A 22,172-nucleotide genomic window follows, 5' to 3' on the forward strand; every position below is an offset into this window, starting at 1 on the left:
TTACTGCAGAGGGGGTTCCGTGGACCAGCCTATTAGAGGGGCACAGTAAACTCCATTATATTATTACCTCGAACGGAAAGGCGTGTAGGGTATCTCCTGGGGTATAGCTTAGGGTTCACTTCACGCCAAACCACCACGTGAAGGGGAACTCAGCCAACGCCAAGGAACGGCTGCATTTTCTCAAACTAAAAATATATTTTAAATGTATACAAAATTTTAACAGCCTTGGCGGACTCGGTTGGATGCCCTGCGCAAGGTATCACCGAGTATGAGTTTTGGCACGAGCCAAAGTTTTAAGAAATTCATAAGCCAAGTTGATTACTTGATTTATATGGTGTCACGACCCGGAACTCCCCATCGAGCCCGTGACAACCGTCGCGAAGCCTCGACAAACATTCTTCACCCCGAATGTCGATCGAAACCTCGCAAGGCTCTTGTATCAGCTTTCGCACTTCCCCGGTGAGCAATAGTTATCAAATAATCAAAATACGAAGGATTACAAATCGTTTCCAAATCATAACATAACATTTTTTTTTTTGCTTACAGGGACATTTTTGTCATTTTTGTCGAAAACCTCCAAACTTGCTAAAAATGTAGTAGGTAAGCCGAAAATATATATTTAATGATAAAAAAAAATTAAGTATCTAAAACGTTCATTTGAAGTGAAAATTTGACCATTTGAATATGATAAAAATATTCAATAAAATAAACTATTTTCTTGTAAAATAATTTTCATAAAACTATCGGTACATAATTCTTATAGCGTAAAAGATAATTATATTCATATATACTATAAAGCAAATAACCAAAGCATAAAATTTCTTTTACAGTGACACGTGGGCCCATATCTATCCAAAATGCATCGGAAGCTGGAAACCTACAGCTTTTACCGATTCGAGTCCAAATGAAGGTCCTTGTTCAAGTCAGCTAACTACGGAATTCCTTGAGCCTGAAATGTGAGGAAATGAGGGTGGTTTGGCGTGAAGTGAACCCTAAGCTATACCCCAGGAGATATCCTACGCGCCTCTCCGTTCGAGGTAATAATATAATGGAGTTTACCGTGCCCCTCTAATAGGCTGGTCCACGGAACCCCCTCTGCAGTAAATAATTAATATATAATCCACCAATCAATAAAATTCATTCTAGCATGTCATGGCAATTTATTGCAACCTAGCCTCTCAAGGCTGAATACACAGTATAAATAATTATAACACCAAAATCAGTTTAGCCATTCATGCTCATTTATTGTCATAAGCCATTCAATTCATAACCATAAATTTGCAACACAAACTAGCAGTCTCCAATTACTCTATTTTCAAAACCAATATTCGATTTTTCAGAAAATTTATAAAATTATTTTATAAAATCACAATTTCCCTTAAAACATAACAATTTACCATTTAAACCCATTTTTCATAAAATCACATAGTTGTATAAAACTACTCTAGATAATTAAGACGATAATAAGTTTACTCACAATGTCTAGAATGCAGACTTTCGAAGCACTCTGTCTACTGGTCCTCGGATGCAATTTTCTTGCCTTTATTGGAGGACTCACCACCTTGACACAGTACAAAATCGAGAATTTCACTAAGTTGGTACTAAATCAAAATTAAACTAATTTGGACTACCAATGCATGATATGGAATGCAAAAATGCACTGGTAACTATCTAAATCCGGTATTAGCCTAATTCGTCTTATCACCCGATTAAATTCCTAACGGGTTCGTTTAAACTCCAATTTAATTCTTTTCAGTTTCTATACCTCAATTGCACCAAAATTAACTTAATGTCCCTCAGTGTGATGCAAATTATCAGTCCCAACAGCAAATTACGAAAATACCCCTAGTGGGTAAAAATTCATATTTTTACTCCGAAAATTCCCATTATTTTTCTAGGCTCATAATTCATTATTCCTTAACCAATTCTCCTAGAATAAAATCAAACTCATCCTCACTCACTACATGGTAAATTCAGCCATTAATGGTTGGGGGAGAAAATAAATTCTTTTCTTGTTGTTTTGTTTCTAAATATGCTAAACTAACTAAAAACACTAACATAAATTAAAATCAAATAAATCCAACAACTTTCTCTCTCCTAACCCATTTTTTCAGAATTGAATTCATCATGAAAACATGTAATTTAATCATGGAAAATAAAGAGAAATGCTTGGGAATAAGAAAACTCAAGCTTAATAGAAAAAATCTCACCTTTTTCACTTAATTTCCTTGAAAATTCACATTTTTTCTTTGATTTTCTCTCTCTAGGGTTTTGTTTTCTCCTTTCTCTCTCTTGTTTCTTGCTTGGCCGAATGTTGAAGAAGAAGAATGGGTGGGCTGATTTTTTTATGCCTTTTTTTATTGTTTAATGAAATAATATTATTTTATTCATATTTTAAATATTTTATTAATTCATTTGTTTTTTCTAGCCATCCATTTGTCCTAATTTTTCCACCATGCATTCCCTTTGACTTATCCAAGCCTTAAGTGAAATTTCCAGATTTTTCCAAAGTTTTGGTGGAGCAAATTCTTCAAAATTACACTTTTGCCCCCGAACTTTTCAAAAATTACATTTTTGCCCCAAAAATTGAAAATTTGCCATAATGCATAATTTGCACTCCTCATACTCATTTCACACTCCAAATAATTAAATTTGATCAAAATCCTTTCAAAAAATTAAATTTTCGATTTCGAATGGTAAAATTACCATTTTACCCTTTTACTCCAAATTATACCGAAATTAAAATTTTTCACTTCGAAACCTCAAATCTTACTCCAATAAGTCAAATGGGGCCAAAAATCTTTTCTAAAAATTTCCATTTTGTCCCCAGGTGGCAAATGACCATTTTGCCCCTGGATAGCGAAAATTCCAGTTTGACTCCAAATTGATCCTCGAACTCCGAATCACCATATTAACCAATTCTGGGACTTTAAAATTCTTAATTTCATTGTAAATTCTCTATTTGATCTAGTTCAAGGCTTAAATCAACTTTATTGTACCTCTAGGTACAATACTGACTTTTGTAAATTTTTCAAGACTCTCTTAGCATGTAAACATGCTATCCACCACATGTATGTCATCACAAATATTTCTGTAGAGTCGGGCTTGTCATCTTCTCCCCCACTTGGATCAACCATATGATCCTCCTTCTTGATTGACTTCGACATCCGGCTAAATATTAATATTTTAATATTATTTTATTAATAAAATATTATTTTATTCTAAAAATTTTATCTTGTCTCCTTGGTACCAAAAATACCTTATTATGCCTCACTTGACTTCCAAATCGCCTTTTATCTCACAAATTCTCCCCCGATAAAATTATTATTATTTTCTCACTTGCGAAACATTTTATCCTAAACTACTCCTTTCGTCTTTTATCACTTCTAAACATTTTAATTGACCTCAATTTGCATTCGATCAACTTTATTTATCACCATATCAAAGTATGGGGTATTTCAATCTCCCCCACTTAAATAGAATTCGTCCTCGAATTCCCGTCGATGTTGCGTTTTCAATCTCCTTCTATGATCCTACTCCTTGTTCCTTCTATAGGGACATTCAATTTATTTCCCTCGTTCACCTTCAGTTCAATTAAATGCTTTATTTACGGCAATTATCATCCTTTGGAATCGGATCAGTAATACTTTTCACAACCATGATATCTTATATCTAGACACTAAGCATGCCTTTATCACCATTATTACATTTGAACCATAACTTCATCTCAATTATACCGATTTCGATCACATATCATACTTACTTATGTATACCTATTCATTGTTTTATTAATTTGCTTCATACCAATTTTCTCAACCTTGATTCATCCATCTTATACTGGTCCAAACCCTTCCTTTAATGGAGTTCCATTAAAAACTTAAACAATTTAAGGTTTACTTTCAAAGTCATTCATAACTTTAATCGTTCATTACATGTCTGTTAACACTTTAGCTCACTAACCTCTCTGGACACTATTTCAAAATCTCTCAATTACCGAGAACCATTCTTCACTTCAGTTAGTAAAATTATCAATTTCATATATACATATATACATGCATTTTCAAATGTCAACCTCTCTCTTTAAATATAGGAATCCATGTGTTCACATGCCTTGGACTACATTCCCCCATTATTCATCCGTATCCCAATCCTAGTTTCAATATAATAATTCTTATAGTGCATGTCAACCTTCTTATTATACTTGTGTGTAACTTCATATCATTCATATCATTTCCAACCATATGTTTGAGTTTCCTTATACTATATATCATTCATCACAATGTCATCTCCATTGAATTATAATCTATTATACGTGTATGCTTTATAATCCTATTGATGCCTCAAAGATTTATCTCAACTTGATCATTGCATCTCATGCAATACCACAATTCCTAAGAGTCATCCTTTTTGTCCTTAATCATCTTTCATGCCTCTATATTACCTTGTATCTTTCTTGCATTACGATATTGATTTGTCACTTAAGACTCAAACCCATTTGAATCATGTATGCCTTAAGCATTTTCGAATTCCAATTTCCATAATATATTAGGAAAGTTTCATTATCTAACTTCATTTTCAAGGTCAACTTCTATCATCCTTTGTTCCACTCCTTCATATGAACATAACACCATTCTTCCTTAACTAATTTATAAATTGTACTTGAAATTGTAAAACTTAAAACTAGATTCCCCTTAAGTATTTTTCAATATTAATACTAATATCACTCTCAGCTTACAGCTTCCTTTTTATAATCACATAACTTAGTGCTTGCTTTAACGAGATCCAGAGCAAAACTTCTCTTGAGTATTTCCTTGGGAATATCTATCTTAAACTTATGTCTCACAGCATGTGATCCCTTAACTTGTGATTTAGCCGTTAGGCTTCTCAGCAAGTTTTAAAAATTTTACGTTTCATACTTGCTGTGTATGATTATAATCTCTTCTCAAAGATGTTTATGTATTCCTAAAACACTTAATCTTAAAGATATATAAATACGTACTCATCCATTCAATCCTTAACTCGTCTTCATAGGTTTCCAGGGTGCCACACAATTAGCCTCATGTTGTTACTAACCCTTGTCATTTTACTGTATGAAAACAGATATTACAAATTCTCGTAATGATATTCTATATAAACTGATTTTCTATACCAGTCTCGTAATTCTTCCTTCACACTTTCATTATTTGGTATCTCATCTCAATATAGTCATTTCAAGAATCTTTCAATTTTTTTTTCTTTTAATTATATGCCTATATACAAGGCAATAAAGAAGTTTTTCAATTCATTTGGGTAAACATTCTCCAGAATATTTAAGACTCCCAGATAACAAAACACAATGACCAACAACCAAAATTCAATTTGTAAGCTCAATATCGTGTCACTCCCATCTTGCTCATGCATCATAGGCGTGAGATATTCGGAGCATTATAGCGTTGAACAATCAATGTTGAAGTACTGTAGCTATTAGAAATTTTCTCATCAAAGCTATTTGTTTGCATTTAAAGTCACCACATCAATCATTCTCAACCAGTGGTTTCCCTTTTAGATATATATCATGAGTTCCATAAGTATAGGTACCTTCTATTTTCTTGTCATACACACTAAGCTAGATTAATACCTTCATCTCATGTCATCTTTTGACGTTTATCAACATTCATAAAATTCCACCTCAAAACATCCTTTCCATACAGTGTAATAAGTTCATGATAAATATACCACTCCACACATAAGTTGCTTACTATCTACAACTTTCCTCAAATTTATTGTCATCCTTATCCCATTTATCTTCTTTGTCTTATACTCCAATAATCTTATTGACTTTCGGTATAATTAACTACGAAAACAGCTCAGCTTCCTCCTTATTTTATTCTCACAATCCTTACTGAATCAAAATTTTATATTCCCCATATTCCATAATTTAACTTCATTGGGTTATATTTGTGCCCGACTATTACCTCATAGTATCATAACATCACTAAATAATCCCCTTCATGCTTAAATTACAATCATTAACTTAATCACATTATCCATTCCGAATGTCATTTATGACCTTATTGCTTCCTTCTATAACCTTCCTCAATAATTATATTACCAATTTATCTCTGTTATACTAAAAGATTCCCATACATATCCAATTATTTAAACTGCTATTTTACATTCCGTTCGAGTCATACAAAATAAAAGCCACTCCTAACTCCTTTACACAGGTAACTACTACATCTTCCCTTAAACGACACTTGCCTAGATTTATGACAATACAACTTCAACTAAAGTATTAAACATCTTTAGGTTCCTCATTGTCCTGATCCAGGCACATCAATGGATCCTCTTCCTCTTGAGATTTTCTCCTTTGTTCTTCAATCCAGGCTTGTTGTATTCTCCTATATTCTTCATCACTCACCGGTGCAGCATTTCTTCCACAACCGGGAGGAAAATGTCGTACACCTGACACTTTTCTAAGAGGTTTACTTGCCACTGTTACTTTCTCCTTATCCTTTTCTGGTTGTCCCCTTACATTTCTCCCACAGCCTGGTGGAAAGTGTCGGACTACTGTCACGCTCTTCCTAGAACGAATACCTCCTTCAGCTATCCTTAATTTCCCCCTTTCTTTAACATGTTCCTTAGATTTTCTCAAAAGGGAACCTCTTATGCTTACATTAATATTATTACTATTTGTACTTTTTGGACTACTCGGTTCGGGTTGCCACCGGCTCTTAGCAGTAGAATCTAGCGATCCCTCGCTAATACTATGAGAGGCGTCGGGACTACCTTCTCTCCTAGATATGGTGTATGTGTCACCAGTGCACCTCAAAACCTATATGCAATCAAATAGTAATTGTTTAATTATTTATGCATCTCAAAAATAGGTAGATTTCTAAATGTAGATGCATACATTCTATTCAATCTAACCTAACTTAACTTAACTTAATTGGACTTGGGGCCACGCAGTGTCAGTGTAGATTTCTTAAAACAACCTTAAAATCAAAAACTTTAAAATCCAAAGCTTTAAAATCAAAATATCTGATCTTTAAACCATGCTCTGATACCAATCTAAATTGTCACGACCCGGAACTCCCCATCGAGCCCGTGACAACCGCCGCGAAGCCTCGACAAACATTCTTCACCCCGAATGTCGATCGAAACCTCGCAAGGCTCTCGTATCAGCTTTCGCACTTCCCCGGTGAGCAATAGTTATCAAATAATCAAAATACGAAGGATTACAAATCGTTTCCAAATCATAACATAACATTTTTTTTTGGCTCACAGGGACATTTTTGTCGAAAACCTCCAAACTTGCTAAAAATGTAGTAGGTAAGCCGAAAATATATATTTAATGATAAAAAAAAATTAAGTATCTAAAACGTTCATTTGAAGTGAAAATTTGACCATTTGAATATGATAAAAATATTCAATAAAATAAACTATTTTCTTGTAAAATAATTTTCATAAAACTATCGGTACATAATTCTTATAGCGTAAAAGATAATTATATTCATATATACTATAAAGCAAATAACCAAAGCATAAAATTTCTTTTACAGTGACACGTGGGCCCATATCTATCCAAAATGCATCGGAAGCTGGAAACCTACAGCTTTTACCGATTCGAGTCCAAATGAAGGTCCTTGTTCAAGTCAGCTAACTACGGAATTCCTTGAGCCTGAAATGTGAGGAAATGAGGGTGGTTTGGCGTGAAGTGAACCCTAAGCTATACCCCAGGAGATATCCTACGCGCCTCTCCGTTCGAGGTAATAATATAATGGAGTTTACCGTGCCCCTCTAATAGGCTGGTCCACGGAACCCCCTCTGCAGTAAATAATTAATATATAATCCACCAATCAATAAAATTCATTCTAGCATGTCATGGCAATTTATTGCAACCTAGCCTCTCAAGGCTGAATACACAGTATAAATAATTATAACACCAAAATCAGTTTAGCCATTCATGCTCATTTATTGTCATAAGCCATTCAATTCATAACCATAAATTTGCAACACAAACTAGCAGTCTCCAATTACTCTATTTTCAAAACCAATATTCGATTTTTCAGAAAATTTATAAAATTATTTTATAAAATCACAATTTCCCTTAAAACATAACAATTTACCATTTAAACCCATTTTTCATAAAATCACATAGTTGTATAAAACTACTCTAGATAATTAAGACGATAATAAGTTTACTCACAATGTCTAGAATGCAGACTTTCGAAGCACTCTGTCTACTGGTCCTCGGATGCAATTTTCTTGCCTTTATTGGAGGACTCACCACCTTGACACAGTACAAAATCGAGAATTTCACTAAGTTGGTACTAAATCAAAATTAAACTAATTTGGACTACCAATGCATGATATGGAATGCAAAAATGCACTGGTAACTATCTAAATCCGGTATTAGCCTAATTCGTCTTATCACCCGATTAAATTCCTAACGGGTTCGTTTAAACTCCAATTTAATTCTTTTCAGTTTTTATACCTCAATTGCACCCAAATTAACTTAATGTCCCTCAGTGTGATGCAAATTATCAGTCCCAACAGTAAATTACGAAAATACCCCTAATGGGTAAAAATTCGTATTTTTGCTCCGAAAATTCCCATTATTTTTCTAGGCTCATAATTCATTATTCCTTAACCAATTCTCCTAGAATAAAATCAAACTCATCCTCACTCACTACATGGTAAATTCAGCCATTAATGGTTGGGGGAGAAAATAAATTCTTTTCTTGTTGTTTTGTTTCTAAATATGCTAAACTAACTAAAAACACTAACATAAATTAAAATCAAATAAATCCAACAACTTTCTCTCTCCTAACCCATTTTTTCAGAATTGAATTCATCATGAAAACATGTAATTTAATCATGGAAAATAAAGAGAAATGCTTGGGAATAAGAAAACTCAAGCTTAATAGAAAAAATCTCACCTTTTTCACTTAATTTCCTTGAAAATTCACACTTTTTCTTTGATTTTCTCTCTCTAGGGTTTTGTTTTCTCCTTTCTCTCTCTTGTTTCTTGCTTGGCCGAATGTTGAAGAAGAAGAATGGGTGGGCTGATTTTTTTTTTTTTATGCCTTTTTATTGTTTAATGAAATAATATTATTTTATTCATATTTTAAATATTTTATTAATTCATTTTTTTTTTAGCCATCCACTTGTCCTATTTTTTTCACCATGCATTCCCTTTGACTTATCCAAGTCTTAAGTGAAATTTCCAGATTTTTCCAAAGTTTTGGTGGAGCAAATTTTTCAAAATTACACTTTTGCCCCCGAACTTTTCAAAAATTACATTTTTACCCCAAAAATTGAAAATTTTCCATAATGCATAATTTTCACTGCTCATACTCATTTCACACTCAAATAATTAAATTTGATCAAAATCCTTTCAAAAAATTAAATTTTCGATTTCGAATGGTAAAATTACCATTTTACCCTTTTACTCCAAATTATACCGAAATTAAAATTTTTCACTTCTAAACCTCAAATCTTACTCCAATAAGTCAAATGGGGCCAAAAATCTTTTCTAAAAATTTCCATTTTGTCCCAAGGTGGCAAATGACAATTTTGCCCCTAGTTAGTGAAAATTCCGATTTGACTCCAAATTGATCCTCAAACTCCAAATTGCCATTTTAAGTCATTCATGAACTGTGAAACTCTTAATCTCACCTTAAAATTCCTATTTGATCTAGTTCGAGGATTAAATAAACTTTGTTGTACCTCTAGGTACAATACCGACTTTTGTAAATTTTTTGGGACTCTCCTAGCATGCAATCATGCTATCATCACATGTAAGTCATGAATAATATTTTATAAGGTCGGGCTTTACAGCACTACCCCCCTTAAAATAAAATTTTGACCTCAAAATTTCACTTACCTGATTCGAATAAAAGATGTGGATATTGGTTTCTCATCTGGCTCTCGACTTCCCACGTCATCTCCTCCATTCGAGCATTCTTCCACAATACTTTCACCATTGGAATGCTCTTGTTCCTTAGCACTCGATCCTTTCGATCTAGAATACGTACAGGCTTCACCTCGAACTTCAAATCCTCATGCAACTCAATGGGAGGTGTCTCTAAAATGTGAGAGGGATCGGGAACATACTTTTTCAACATCGAGACATGGAAGACATTATGAATCCGATCTAACTCTGGGGGTAATTCAAGTCTGTAAGCCACTGGCCCAATCCTTTCAATGATACGAAAAGGTCCAATGTATCTTGGATTGAGCTTTCCCCTCTTCGCGAATCGAATCACACCTTTCATCATCCAATAAATACCACAAATTATCACAATAGTATAATCAAATAAGATTTAATACTTGGAAATTTCAAATTATTACCTTTCCAAGGAGAAACCTTAAGAAAAACTTTATCGTCGATTTCAAACTCCAAATCTTTCCTTCGTTTATCCGAATAATTCTTCTGCCTATCTTGAGCTGTCTTTAATCGCTCTCGGATAACTTTGACCTTATCGTTTGTCAAATCAATCAATTCCACATTCACCAATTTCCTCTCACCTACTTCATCCCAACAGAGCGGCGTTCGGCATTTCCTTCCATACAAAGCCTCGTATGGTGCCATCCCAATACTAGACTGAAAACTGTTATTATAAGCAAACTCCACCAATGGCAAGTGTCTGTCCCAACTCCCGATAAAGTCAATGACACAAGCCCGTAACATATCCTCCAAGGTCTGAATAGTTCTCTCAGATTGACCATCTGTCTGTGGATGAAAGGCAGTACTAAATCTCAATTTAGTTCCAAGAGCTTCTTGAAATTTCGGCCAAAATTGAGAAGTAAATCGAGGGTCTCGATCTGACACAATAGAAACTGGGACTCCGTGTAATCTCACAATCTCATCTATATAAAGTCTTGCCAGCCTCTCAATAGAATACGTGCTATGGATAGCCAAGAAATGGGCGGACTTAGTCAATCTATCCACAATCACCCAAATAGCATCCTTCCCACTTTGTGTCCGCGGCAAACCCAATACAAAGTCCATAGTCACATGTTCCCACTTCCATTCAGGAATCGGTAAAGGTTGAAGAGTACCTGACGGTTTTTGATGCTCCGCCTTGATCTGTTGGCATGTGAGACATTTCGCTACAAACTCTGCTATGTCTCGTTTCATACCTGGCCACCAATAACTTTCTTTAATAGTCCGATACATCTTGGTGCTTCCGGGATGTAAAGCGTAGGCGGAAGAATGAGCTTCCTCCAAAATAGCTCGTCTCAACTGATCATCCTTAGGGACACAAATTCGGTCTCTAAGCATCAAAGTACCATCATTGCTGAGTCTAAACTCACTAGCTTTTCCATCTTGCAGCTTTTGAACTTCCTGTTTCAACCAATCATCAGATTTCTGCAATTCTCTGATCTGATTCAACAATGAAGGTCTTACGACGAAACTAGCAAGTAGGGTTCCATCCTCACCATTATTCAACTGGATCCCTAGAGATTTCATCTCAAGTAACATCGGAAAATAAGAACTCCGAAGTGTTGCTAACGACGATGAGGATTTACGACTTAAAGCATCCGCTACAACATTTGCTTTTCCCGGATGATAATCAATCACTAAGTCATAATCCTTAATCAACTCCAACCATCGTCTCTGTCTCAAGTTAAGCTCTTTCTGGGTGAGTAAATACTTCAAACTTTTATGATCAGAAAAAATCCGACAACGCCAAATCTTCAATGCGAATACTACTGCTGCTAACTCCAAGTCATGAGTAGGGTAATTCGTCTCGTGCTTCTTCAACTGTCGGGAAGCATAAGCTATTACTTTCTCATCCTGCATCAACACACACCCTAATCCCAACTTAGATGCATCGCTATATACCACAAATTCTTTTCCACTAACAGGAAGTGTTAAAACGGGAGCGGAGGTTAACCGGTTCTTTAGCTCCTGAAATCGATTCTCACAAACATCATCCCACTCATACTTAACTCCTTTACGAGTCAAACGAGTCAGAGGAGCTGCTATCAAAGAAAATCCCTGAACAAATCTCAGGTAATAACCGGCTAAGCCAAGGAAACTACGAATCTCAGTTACCGTTCTCGGTTGCTCCCATTGCAAGATTGCCTCAATCTTCTTGGGATCGACATAAATTCCAGCTCCGGACACCACATGTCCCAAGAAAACCACTTCCTTCAACCAGAATTCACATTTAGAGAACTTGGCATAGAGTTGTCTCTCGCGCAAAGTTTGCAACACAATGCGCAAATGGGCAGCATGTTCATCATCATTCTTCGAATAAACCAGGATGTCATCGATGAATACTATCACAAACTTATCCAAGTATGGATGGAACACCCTGTTCATAAGATCCATAAAAACTGCCGGGGCATTAGTCAAACCAAACGGCATCACCAGAAACTCATAATGCCCATAACGCGTCCTGAAGGCAGTCTTAGGTACATCCTGCTCCTTAATCCTCAACTGATAGTACCCAGATCTCAAATCAATCTTAGAGAATACCATAGCACCTCGTAATTGATCAAAAAGATCATCTATCCGGGGTAAAGGGTATTTATTCTTGATGGTCACTCGGTTCAGCTGACGGTAATCAATACACAATCGAAGAGTGCCATCCTTCTTCTTTACAAATAGGACTGGTGCTCCCCAAGGAGAAATGCTAGGGCGAATGAAACCTTTATCCACCAAATCTTGCAACTGGGCTTTCAGTTCCTTCAACTCTGCTGGAGCCATTCTATATGGAGGAATAGAAATAGGTGCGGTACCCGGAAGTAAATCAATAGGGAACTCAAGCTCTCGATTAGGAGGTAGTCCCGGTAAATCATCAGGAAATACTTCAGGAAACTCACTTACTATTGGGACATCCTCTAACTTAGGTTCCCCCTTTGAAGTATCGATCACGTATGCCAAATAAGTCGAATACCCTTTTTGCACTAATTTTGAAGTTTTGATGGCCGAGATTACACAAGATGGTAATACTCGACGTTCCCCTACAAACACAATCTCTACTCCCTCCGAATTTCGAAGAACAACTTCTTTTCGGAAACAATCCACGTTCGCCCGATGTGCCGTTAACCAGTCCATACCTAATATTAAATCAAAATCCAAGATCTCTAGAGGAATTAAGTCACCCCTAAATTCATCCTCACCTACCCTTACCCCACAGTCTCTATAACAAGTATTTCTAATCAACTGTTCTCCTAGAGGGGTATGCACTACAATTTCTTCCTCTAATGGTGACAGGTTTCTATCAGTAATTGATGCAAATGTCGTACTCACATAAGATCTATCTGAGCCAGAATCTATCAAAACATAAGCATCTTTATCAAATAAAGACATAGTACCTGTCACTGCTCCAGGTCGGACTCGTGCCTCATCTTCTGTCAGAGCAAAAACTCTTGTCGCGGTACGAGTCTGTGGTCTCGAAGGCGGATGTGACGGGGTATTACTCTCCACACCAGACCGTATGGCTACTCCCTGTCTCGGTGGTAACCCAGAAGAATCTCTCCTCTGTATATCTGTGCGAGCTGGTGGAGATGATGCAGCTACAGTGGCTCGTCCTAACTGTGGGCAATTACTCCTAACGTGACCCGTCTGTCCACATTGGAAACATCTTGTTGGCCCTCTACATAGCCCACTATGATAATTCCCACAATTTCTGCATCTGTCAGAACCTCCGAGACTCTTCCCAGAACCAGTCATAGCAGATCTGCTAAACCTCGAAGGTCTCTGCTGTGATGGTGGAAATGGAGGTCGAGGAGATGTCACGGAAAAAGAAGTAGTGCTCCCTGAAGTCGCTGAGTCCTTGCCTCTTTTTACTGGCTGACTAGAAGACATACCAGGATTCCTCCTTTTTGCAAACTCAGTCCGAATCCTTCTATTCTCAGTCGCGAGCTTCTCAGCCCGTAAAGCCATCTGTACCACCTCCTTATGTGGCTCCCTACCAATCACTGTCATTCGCTCTCTGATCTCATTACGGAGCCCTTCCTCGAAATAGCTGGCCTGATCCTGCTCAGATTTCACCAGATCCGGCACATATAACATCAACTCGTTAAAACGAGTCTCGTACTCCTCTACAGTTAGATTTCCTTGTTTCAAACTCAGAAATTCTCTCTTCTTTTCTTTTTGATGGAAATAAGTGAAATACTGACCATCGAATTCCCTGAGAAAATCGGACCATGTCTGAGGAGTAGCGGAACGGGACTTCACCGAATTCCACCAAGTACGAGCCCTCTTCTCTAATAATCTCGTAGCCACCATCAGCTTCATGTCATCATCTAATCCCATATCAAAAAGAGTCTCGGACACCTGATTAATCCAGTCCTTTGCCACAGTGGCATCCAACTCACCAGTGAAAGATACACAACCCAATTGCCTAGCCTCCTTCAGCTTCTTGGAAATGGATACATCCTGTATTGGTGGTGGAACTAAAGGAGTAGCTGGAGGCACTACAGGTGGAACTTGACCAGTCTGAGCTTGACCAGCTATTGCTGCAAAGAAAGCTGCCAATGCCTGTGCTGCCTCAGTAGGCATGGCGGGAATACCAGTAGGTGGCTGAGGAGATGGAGGATGTGGAGGACTATCGGCCTGCTCAGCAGCAGGTGTTGCCCGAATGGTAGATGCAGCTGATTCCTCCTCTACTGTATCTGGCTGATGACGTTGGGAACGACCTCTTCCCCTCCCAACCGATCTAGTGAGAGGTGGGCGTCCGCGTCGAGGAGGCATTATAATCTATAAAAAAAAAAAATACGAGCAAGTTTAGGTAACCTTAGGCTCTATATGCAAATGCATGCATTCTATTCAACCTAACCTAACTTAACTTAATCCGGGGCCACACTGATATTGTAAATATTTAAAACAACTTTAAAACTAAAAACTTTGATCTTGAAAACCAAAAGCTCTGATACCAATCGAATTGTCACGACCCGGTACTTCCCTCGAGCCCGTGACAACCGCCGCGGTGTCTCGGTAGACACTTATTGCTCGGAATGTCAACCCGAAACCCTGCAAGGCTTTACTATCAGTTTCTCTGTTCCCTTGTGAGCAACCATTGTCAAATATCGTGTTCTAAAATATTTTAAGCTGTTTCCAACTTTAAACAAATAAAATATTAATTTTTCGTCTCACAAGGGTATTTTGGTCATTTTTCTCAAAAATTTTAAAACTGGTTAAAACGTAATATACAAGTACAAAACACACAATTCATATTCAAAATGAGTTTAAAAGTCTAAAATCTTCATTTAAAACGAAATTATGGTTATTTGAATATAATAAGAAAATAAAAGAAATATTAAGTAAAATATTCTATTTTCTTATAAAACAATATTTATAGAGTTATACGTGAATAATTTTTATAACGTAAAAGCTAAATAAATTTATACATACTTAAATACAGTAAGCCAAAATATTTAATTTAATTTACAATAACAAGAGTGCCCCCGAATAAACAAAAATAAAGAGGATTGTGAACCTACGGTTTGGAAAATGCAGATCCCACTGTAGTCCTCGATGAGATCAGCTATCTACAGTCTATACTGAACCTGAAATGGGTGGAAAGGAGGGTGGTGAGATTATAAAATCCCAATGAGTAAACAAACATCATCATAAACATCTAGAGTTGAGTACATGGAGACAATAAAGTAAATCATCATAAACTGGGTTATAGCATTAGAACACATTTTGTTCAAAACACGTAAAGAGGCTTATGAATCTCATAAAAATCTAGGCTTGTGCCATAAATCCATTCTCGGGGACACCTTGGCCGAGGCATCCTACCGAGACCGCCAAGGCTATTAAAATTCACATTTCACATAAATCATGTTTTTGTTTTGAAAACATAGTCGTTCCTTGGCGTTGGCTGAGTTCCCCCTCACGTGGTGGTTTAGCGTGAAGTGAACCCTAAACTTTACCCCAGGAGATACCCTACGCGCCTCTCCGTTCGAGGTAAGAATATAATGGGGTTTACCGTGCCCCTCTAAAAGGCTGGTCCACAGAAACCCCCTACTGCAGTGATTAATTAATATATAATCCACTATATAATAAAACTCAATAACATGATATGGCAATTTTGTAATTCGTAGTTTTTCAAGGTAACCAAACAATTCGCATTTCAATACAATTGCCAACTAGCCAATCATGCTCGATTTATCATAAGCCAGTTAATTTAAACAATCAAATTGCCACAATTAACAGTCTCCGTGTACTCTATTTTTCAAAATCACTATTAATTTCAAAACAATTTATAATTTAATTTCATTGAAACTCATTTATTCATAAAACATGAAAATTTATCTTTTTAAATTCCTTTTTCCATAGAATTCATGAAAGCATTTAAAAACCACCCTAGATAATTAAAATGACAGTAAGTTTACTCACAATGTCTAGAATGCAGACTTTCGAAGCACTCTGTCTACTGGTCCTCGGATGCAATTTCCTTGCCTTTATCGGAGGACTCACCGCCTTGACACAATACAAAATCGAGAGTTTCACCAAGTTGGTACTAAATCAAAATTAAACTAATTTAGATTACCAATGCATGATATGGAATGCAAAAATGCACTGGTAACTATTTAAACCCGGTATTGGCCTAATTCGTCTTATCACCCGATTAAATTCCTAACGGGTCCGTTTAAACTCCAATTTAATTCTTTTCAGTTTCTATACCTCAATTGCACCCAAATTAACTTAATGTCCCTCAGTGTGGTGCAAATTATCAGTCCCAACAACAAATTACGAAAATACCCCTAGTGGGTAAAAATTCGTATTTTTGCTCCGAAAATTCCCATTATTTTTCTAGGCTCATAATTCATCATTCCTTAACCAATTCTCCTAGAATAAAATCAAACTCATCCTCACTCACTACATGGTAAATTCAGCCATTAATGGTTGGGGGAGAAAATAAATTCTTTTCTTGTTGTTTTGTTTCTAAATATGCTAAACTAACTAAAAACACTAACATAAATTAAAATCAAATAAATCCAACAACTTTCTCTCTCCTAACCTATTTTTTCAGAATTGAATTCATCATGAAAACATGTAATTTAATCATGGAAAATAAAGAGAAATGCTTGGGAATAAGAAAACTCAAGCTTAATAGAAAAAATCTCACCTTTTTCACTTAATTTCCTTGAAAATTCACACTTTTTCTTTGATTTTCTCTCTCTAGGGTTTTGTTTTCTCCTTTCTCTCTCTTGTTTCTTGCTTGGCCGAATGTTGAAGAAGAAGAATGGGTGGGCTGATTTTTTTTTTTTTATGCCTTTTTATTGTTTAATGAAATAATATTATTTTATTCATATTTTAAATATTTTATTAATTCATTTTTTTTTTTAGCCATCCACTTGTCCTATTTTTTTCACCATGCATTCCCTTTGACTTATCCAAGTCTTAAGTGAAACTTCCAGATTTTTCCAAAGTTTTGGTGGAGCAAATTTTTCAAAATTACACTTTTGCCCCCGAACTTTTCAAAAATTACATTTTTACCCCAAAAATTGAAAATTTTCCATAATGCATAATTTTCACTCCTCATACTCATTTCACACTCCAAATAATTAAATTTGATCAAAATCCTTTGAAAAAATTAAATTTTCGATTTCGAATGGTAAAATTACCATTTTACCCTTTTACTCCAAATTATACCGAAATTAAAATTTTTCACTTCTAAACCTCAAATCTTACTCCAATAAGTCAAATGGGGCCAAAAATCTTTTCTAAAAATTTCCATTTTGTCCCAAGGTGGCAAATGACAATTTTGCCCCTAGTTAGTGAAAATTCCGATTTGACTCCAAATTGATCCTCAAACTCCAAATTGCCATTTTAAGTCATTCATGAACTGTGAAACTCTTAATCTCACCTTAAAATTCCTATTTGATCTAGTTCGAGGATTAAATAAACTTTGTTGTACCTCTAGGTACAATACCGACTTTTGTAAATTTTTTGGGACTCTCCTAGCATGCAATCATGCTATCATCACATGTAAGTCATGAATAATATTTTATAAGGTCGGGCTTTACAGCACTACCCCCCTTAAAATAAAATTTTGACCTCAAAATTTCACTTACCTGATTCGAATAAAAGATGTGGATATTGGTTTCTCATCTGGCTCTCGACTTCCCACGTCATCTCCTCCATTCGAGCATTCTTCCACAATACTTTCACCATTGGAATGCTCTTGTTCCTTAGCACTCGATCCTTTCGATCTAGAATACGTACAGGCTTCACCTCGAACTTCAAATCCTCATGCAACTCAATGGGAGGTGTCTCTAAAATGTGAGAGGGATCGGGAACATACTTTTTCAACATCGAGACATGGAAGACATTATGAATCCGATCTAACTCTGGGGGTAATTCAAGTCTGTAAGCCACTGGCCCAATCCTTTCAATGATACGAAAAGGTCCAATGTATCTTGGATTGAGCTTTCCCCTCTTCGCGAATCGAATCACACCTTTCATCATCCAATAAATACCACAAATTATCACAATAGTATAATCAAATAAGATTTAATACTTGGAAATTTCAAATTATTACCTTTCCAAGGAGAAACCTTAAGAAAAACTTTATCGTCGATTTCAAACTCCAAATCTTTCCTTCGTTTATCCGAATAATTCTTCTGCCTATCTTGAGCTGTCTTTAATCGCTCTTGGATAACTTTGACCTTATCGTTTGTCAAATCAATCAATTCCACATTCACCAATTTCCTCTCACCTACTTCATCCCAACAGAGCGGCGTTCGGCATTTCCTTCCATACAAAGCCTTGTATGGTGCCATCCCAATACTAGACTGAAAACTGTTATTATAAGCAAACTCCACCAATGGCAAGTGTCTGTCCCAACTCCCGATAAAGTCAATGACACAAGCCCGTAACATATCCTCCAAGGTCTGAATAGTTCTCTCAGATTGACCATCTGTCTGTGGATGAAAGGCAGTACTAAATCTCAATTTAGTTCCAAGAGCTTCTTGAAATTTCGGCCAAAATTGAGAAGTAAATCGAGGGTCTCGATCTGACACAATAGAAACTGGGACTCCGTGTAATCTCACAATCTCATCTATATAAAGTCTTGCCAGCCTCTCAATAGAATACGTGCTATGGATAGCCAAGAAATGGGCGGACTTAGTCAATCTATCCACAATCACCCAAATAGCATCCTTCCCACTTTGTGTCCGCGGCAAACCCAATACAAAGTCCATAGTCACATGTTCCCACTTCCATTCAGGAATCGGTAAAGGTTGAAGAGTACCTGACGGTTTTTGATGCTCCGCCTTGATCTGTTGGCATGTGAGACATTTCGCTACAAACTCTGCTATGTCTCGTTTCATACCCGGCCACCAATAACTTTCTTTAATAGTCCGATACATCTTGGTGCTTCCGGGATGTAAAGCGTAGGCGGAAGAATGAGCTTCCTCCAAAATAGCTCGTCTCAACTGATCATCCTTAAGGACACAAATTCGGTCTCTAAGCATCAAAGTACCATCATCGCTGAGTCTAAACTCACTAGCTTTTCCATCTTGCAGCTTTTGAACTTCCTGTTTCAACCAATCATCAGATTTCTGCAATTCTCTGATCTGATTCAACAATGAAGGTCTCACGACGAAACTAGCAAGTAGGGTTCCATCCTCACCATTATTCAACTGGATCCCTAGAGATTTCATCTCAAGTAACATCGGAAAATAAGAACTCCGAAGTGTTGCTAACGACGATGAGGATTTACGACTTAAAGCATCCGCTACAACATTTGCTTTTCCCGGATGATAATCAATCACTAAGTCATAATCCTTAATCAACTCCAACCATCGTCTCTGTCTCAAGTTAAGCTCTTTCTGGGTGAGTAAATACTTCAAACTTTTATGATCAGAAAAAATCCGACAACGCTCACCATATAAATAATGTCTCCAAATCTTCAATGCGAATACTACTGCTGCTAACTCCAAGTCATGAGTAGGGTAATTCGTCTCGTGCTTCTTCAACTGTCGGGAAGCATAAGCTATTACTTTCTCATCCTGCATCAACACACACCCTAATCCCAACTTAGATGCATCGCTATATACCACAAATTCTTTTCCACTAACAGGAAGTGTTAAAACGGGAGCGGAGGTTAACCGGTTCTTTAGCTCCTGAAATCGATTCTCACAAACATCATCCCACTCATACTTAACTCCTTTACGAGTCAAACGAGTCAGAGGAGCTGCTATCAAAGAAAATCCCTAAACAAATCTCAGGTAATAACCGGCTAAGCCAAGGAAACTACGAATCTCAGTTACCGTTCTCGGTTGCTCCCATTGCAAGATTGCCTCAATCTTCTTGGGATCGACATAAATTCCAGCTCCGGACACCACATGTCCCAAGAAAACCACTTCCTTCAACCAGAATTCACATTTAGAGAACTTGGCATAGAGTTGTCTCTCGCGCAAAGTTTGCAACACAATGCGCAAATGGGCAGCATGTTCATCATCATTCTTCGAATAAACCAGGATGTCATCGATGAATACTATCACAAACTTATCCAAGTATGGATGGAACACCCTGTTCATAAGATCCATAAAAACTGCCGGGGCATTAGTCAAACCAAACGGCATCACCAGAAACTCATAATGCCCATAACGCGTCCTGAAGGCAGTCTTAGGTACATCCTGCTCCTTAATCCTCAACTGATAGTACCCAGATCTCAAATCAATCTTAGAGAATACCATAGCACCTCGTAATTGATCAAAAAGATCATCTATCCGGGGTAAAGGGTATTTATTCTTGATGGTCACTCGGTTCAGCTGACGGTAATCAATACACAATCGAAGAGTGCCATCCTTCTTCTTTACAAATAGGACTGGTGCTCCCCAAGGAGAAATGCTAGGGCGAATGAAACCTTTATCCACCAAATCTTGCAACTGGGCTTTCAGTTCCTTCAACTCTGCTGGAGCCATTCTATATGGAGGAATAGAAATAGGTGCGGTACCCGGAAGTAAATCAATAGGGAACTCAAGCTCTCGATTAGGAGGTAGTCCCGGTAAATCATCAGGAAATACTTCAGGAAACTCACTTACTATTGGGACATCCTCTAACTTAGGTTCCCCCTTTGAAGTATCGATCACGTATGCCAAATAAGTCGAATACCCTTTTTGCACTAATTTTGAAGTTTTGATGGCCGAGATTACACAAGATGGTAATACTCGACGTTCCCCTACAAACACAATCTCTACTCCCTCCGAATTTCGAAGAACAACTTCTTTTCGGAAACAATCCACGTTCGCCCGATGTGCCGTTAACCAGTCCATACCTAATATTAAATCAAAATCCAAGATCTCTAGAGGAATTAAGTCACCCCTAAATTCATCCTCACCTACCCTTACCCCACAGTCTCTATAACAAGTATTTCTAATCAACTGTTCTCCTAGAGGGGTATGCACTACAATTTCTTCCTCTAATGGTGACAGGTTTCTATCAGTAATTGATGCAAATGTCGTACTCACATAAGATCTATCTGAGCCAGAATCTATCAAAACATAAGCATCTTTATCAAATAAAGACATAGTACCTGTCACTGCTCCAGGTCGGACTCGTGCCTCATCTTCTGTCAGAGCAAAAACTCTTGTCGCGGTACGAGTCTGTGGTCTCGAAGGCGGATGTGACGGGGTATTACTCTCCACACCAGACCGTATGGCTACTCCCTGTCTCGGTGGTAACCCAGAAGAATCTCTCCTCTGTATATCTGTGCGAGCTGGTGGAGATGATGCAGCTACAGTGGCTCGTCCTAACTGTGGGCAATTACTCCTAACGTGACCCGTCTGTCCACATTGGAAACATCTTGTTGGCCCTCTACATAGCCCACTATGATAATTCCCACAATTTCTGCATCTGTCAGAACCTCCGAGACTCTTCCCAGAACCAGTCATAGCAGATCTGCTAAACCTCGAAGGTCTCTGCTGTGATGGTGGAAATGGAGGTCGAGGAGATGTCACGGAAAAAGAAGTAGTGCTCCCTGAAGTCGCTGAGTCCTTGCCTCTTTTTACTGGCTGACTAGAAGACATACCAGGATTCCTCCTTTTTGCAAACTCAGTCCGAATCCTTCTATTCTCAGTCGCGAGCTTCTCAGCCCGTAAAGCCATCTGTACCACCTCCTTATGTGGCTCCCTACCAATCACTGTCATTCGCTCTCTGATCTCATTACGGAGCCCTTCCTCGAAATAGCTGGCCTGATCCTGCTCAGATTTCA

The 22,172-nt window shown here is 37.2% G+C and overlaps 1 protein-coding gene and 1 long non-coding RNA gene across 4 annotated transcripts; both read right to left on the reverse strand.

Annotated features, from left to right (window-relative positions):
• Window positions 1-625: 625 nt before the first annotated feature.
• LOC148764680 (uncharacterized) lies at window positions 626-9,057 on the reverse strand. Of its 3 annotated transcripts, XR_016023229.1 has the most exons (5): window positions 8,922-9,057; window positions 8,189-8,272; window positions 7,593-7,660; window positions 1,478-1,561; window positions 626-949 (listed from the first exon to the last, which is right to left on the reverse strand). It is a non-coding gene; the product is annotated as an uncharacterized LOC148764680 (long non-coding RNA). The 3 variants fall into 3 exon arrangements; XR_016023231.1 differs by lacking the exons at window positions 7,593-7,660; window positions 8,189-8,272; window positions 8,922-9,057 and adding an exon at window positions 2,211-2,609; XR_016023228.1 differs by lacking the exons at window positions 626-949; window positions 1,478-1,561 and having other exon boundaries at window positions 7,389-7,660.
• A 2,553-nt stretch (window positions 9,058-11,610) lies between these two features.
• Window positions 11,611-15,512, reverse strand: LOC148764681 (uncharacterized). Its single transcript, XM_088808333.1, has 3 exons — window positions 15,445-15,512; window positions 14,228-14,701; window positions 11,611-11,622 (listed from the first exon to the last, which is right to left on the reverse strand). Exons 2-3 carry the CDS (start codon window positions 14,693-14,695, stop codon window positions 11,611-11,613), a joined length of 480 nt encoding a protein of 159 aa, XP_088664459.1. The 5' UTR covers window positions 14,696-14,701; window positions 15,445-15,512.
• Window positions 15,513-22,172: the final 6,660 nt, after the last annotated feature.

This window comes from Theobroma cacao, chromosome 1 (assembly GCF_053813885.1).
Source record: "Theobroma cacao isolate CCN51 chromosome 1, ASM5381388v1, whole genome shotgun sequence".
NCBI lineage: Eukaryota > Viridiplantae > Streptophyta > Magnoliopsida > Malvales > Malvaceae > Theobroma > Theobroma cacao.

Excerpts from the sequence above, each read along its gene's own strand:
- LOC148764681 (XM_088808333.1), bottom strand. The coding sequence starts at position 14,695 with ATGCCTCCTCGACGCGGACGCCCACCTCTCACTAGATCGGTTGGGAGG.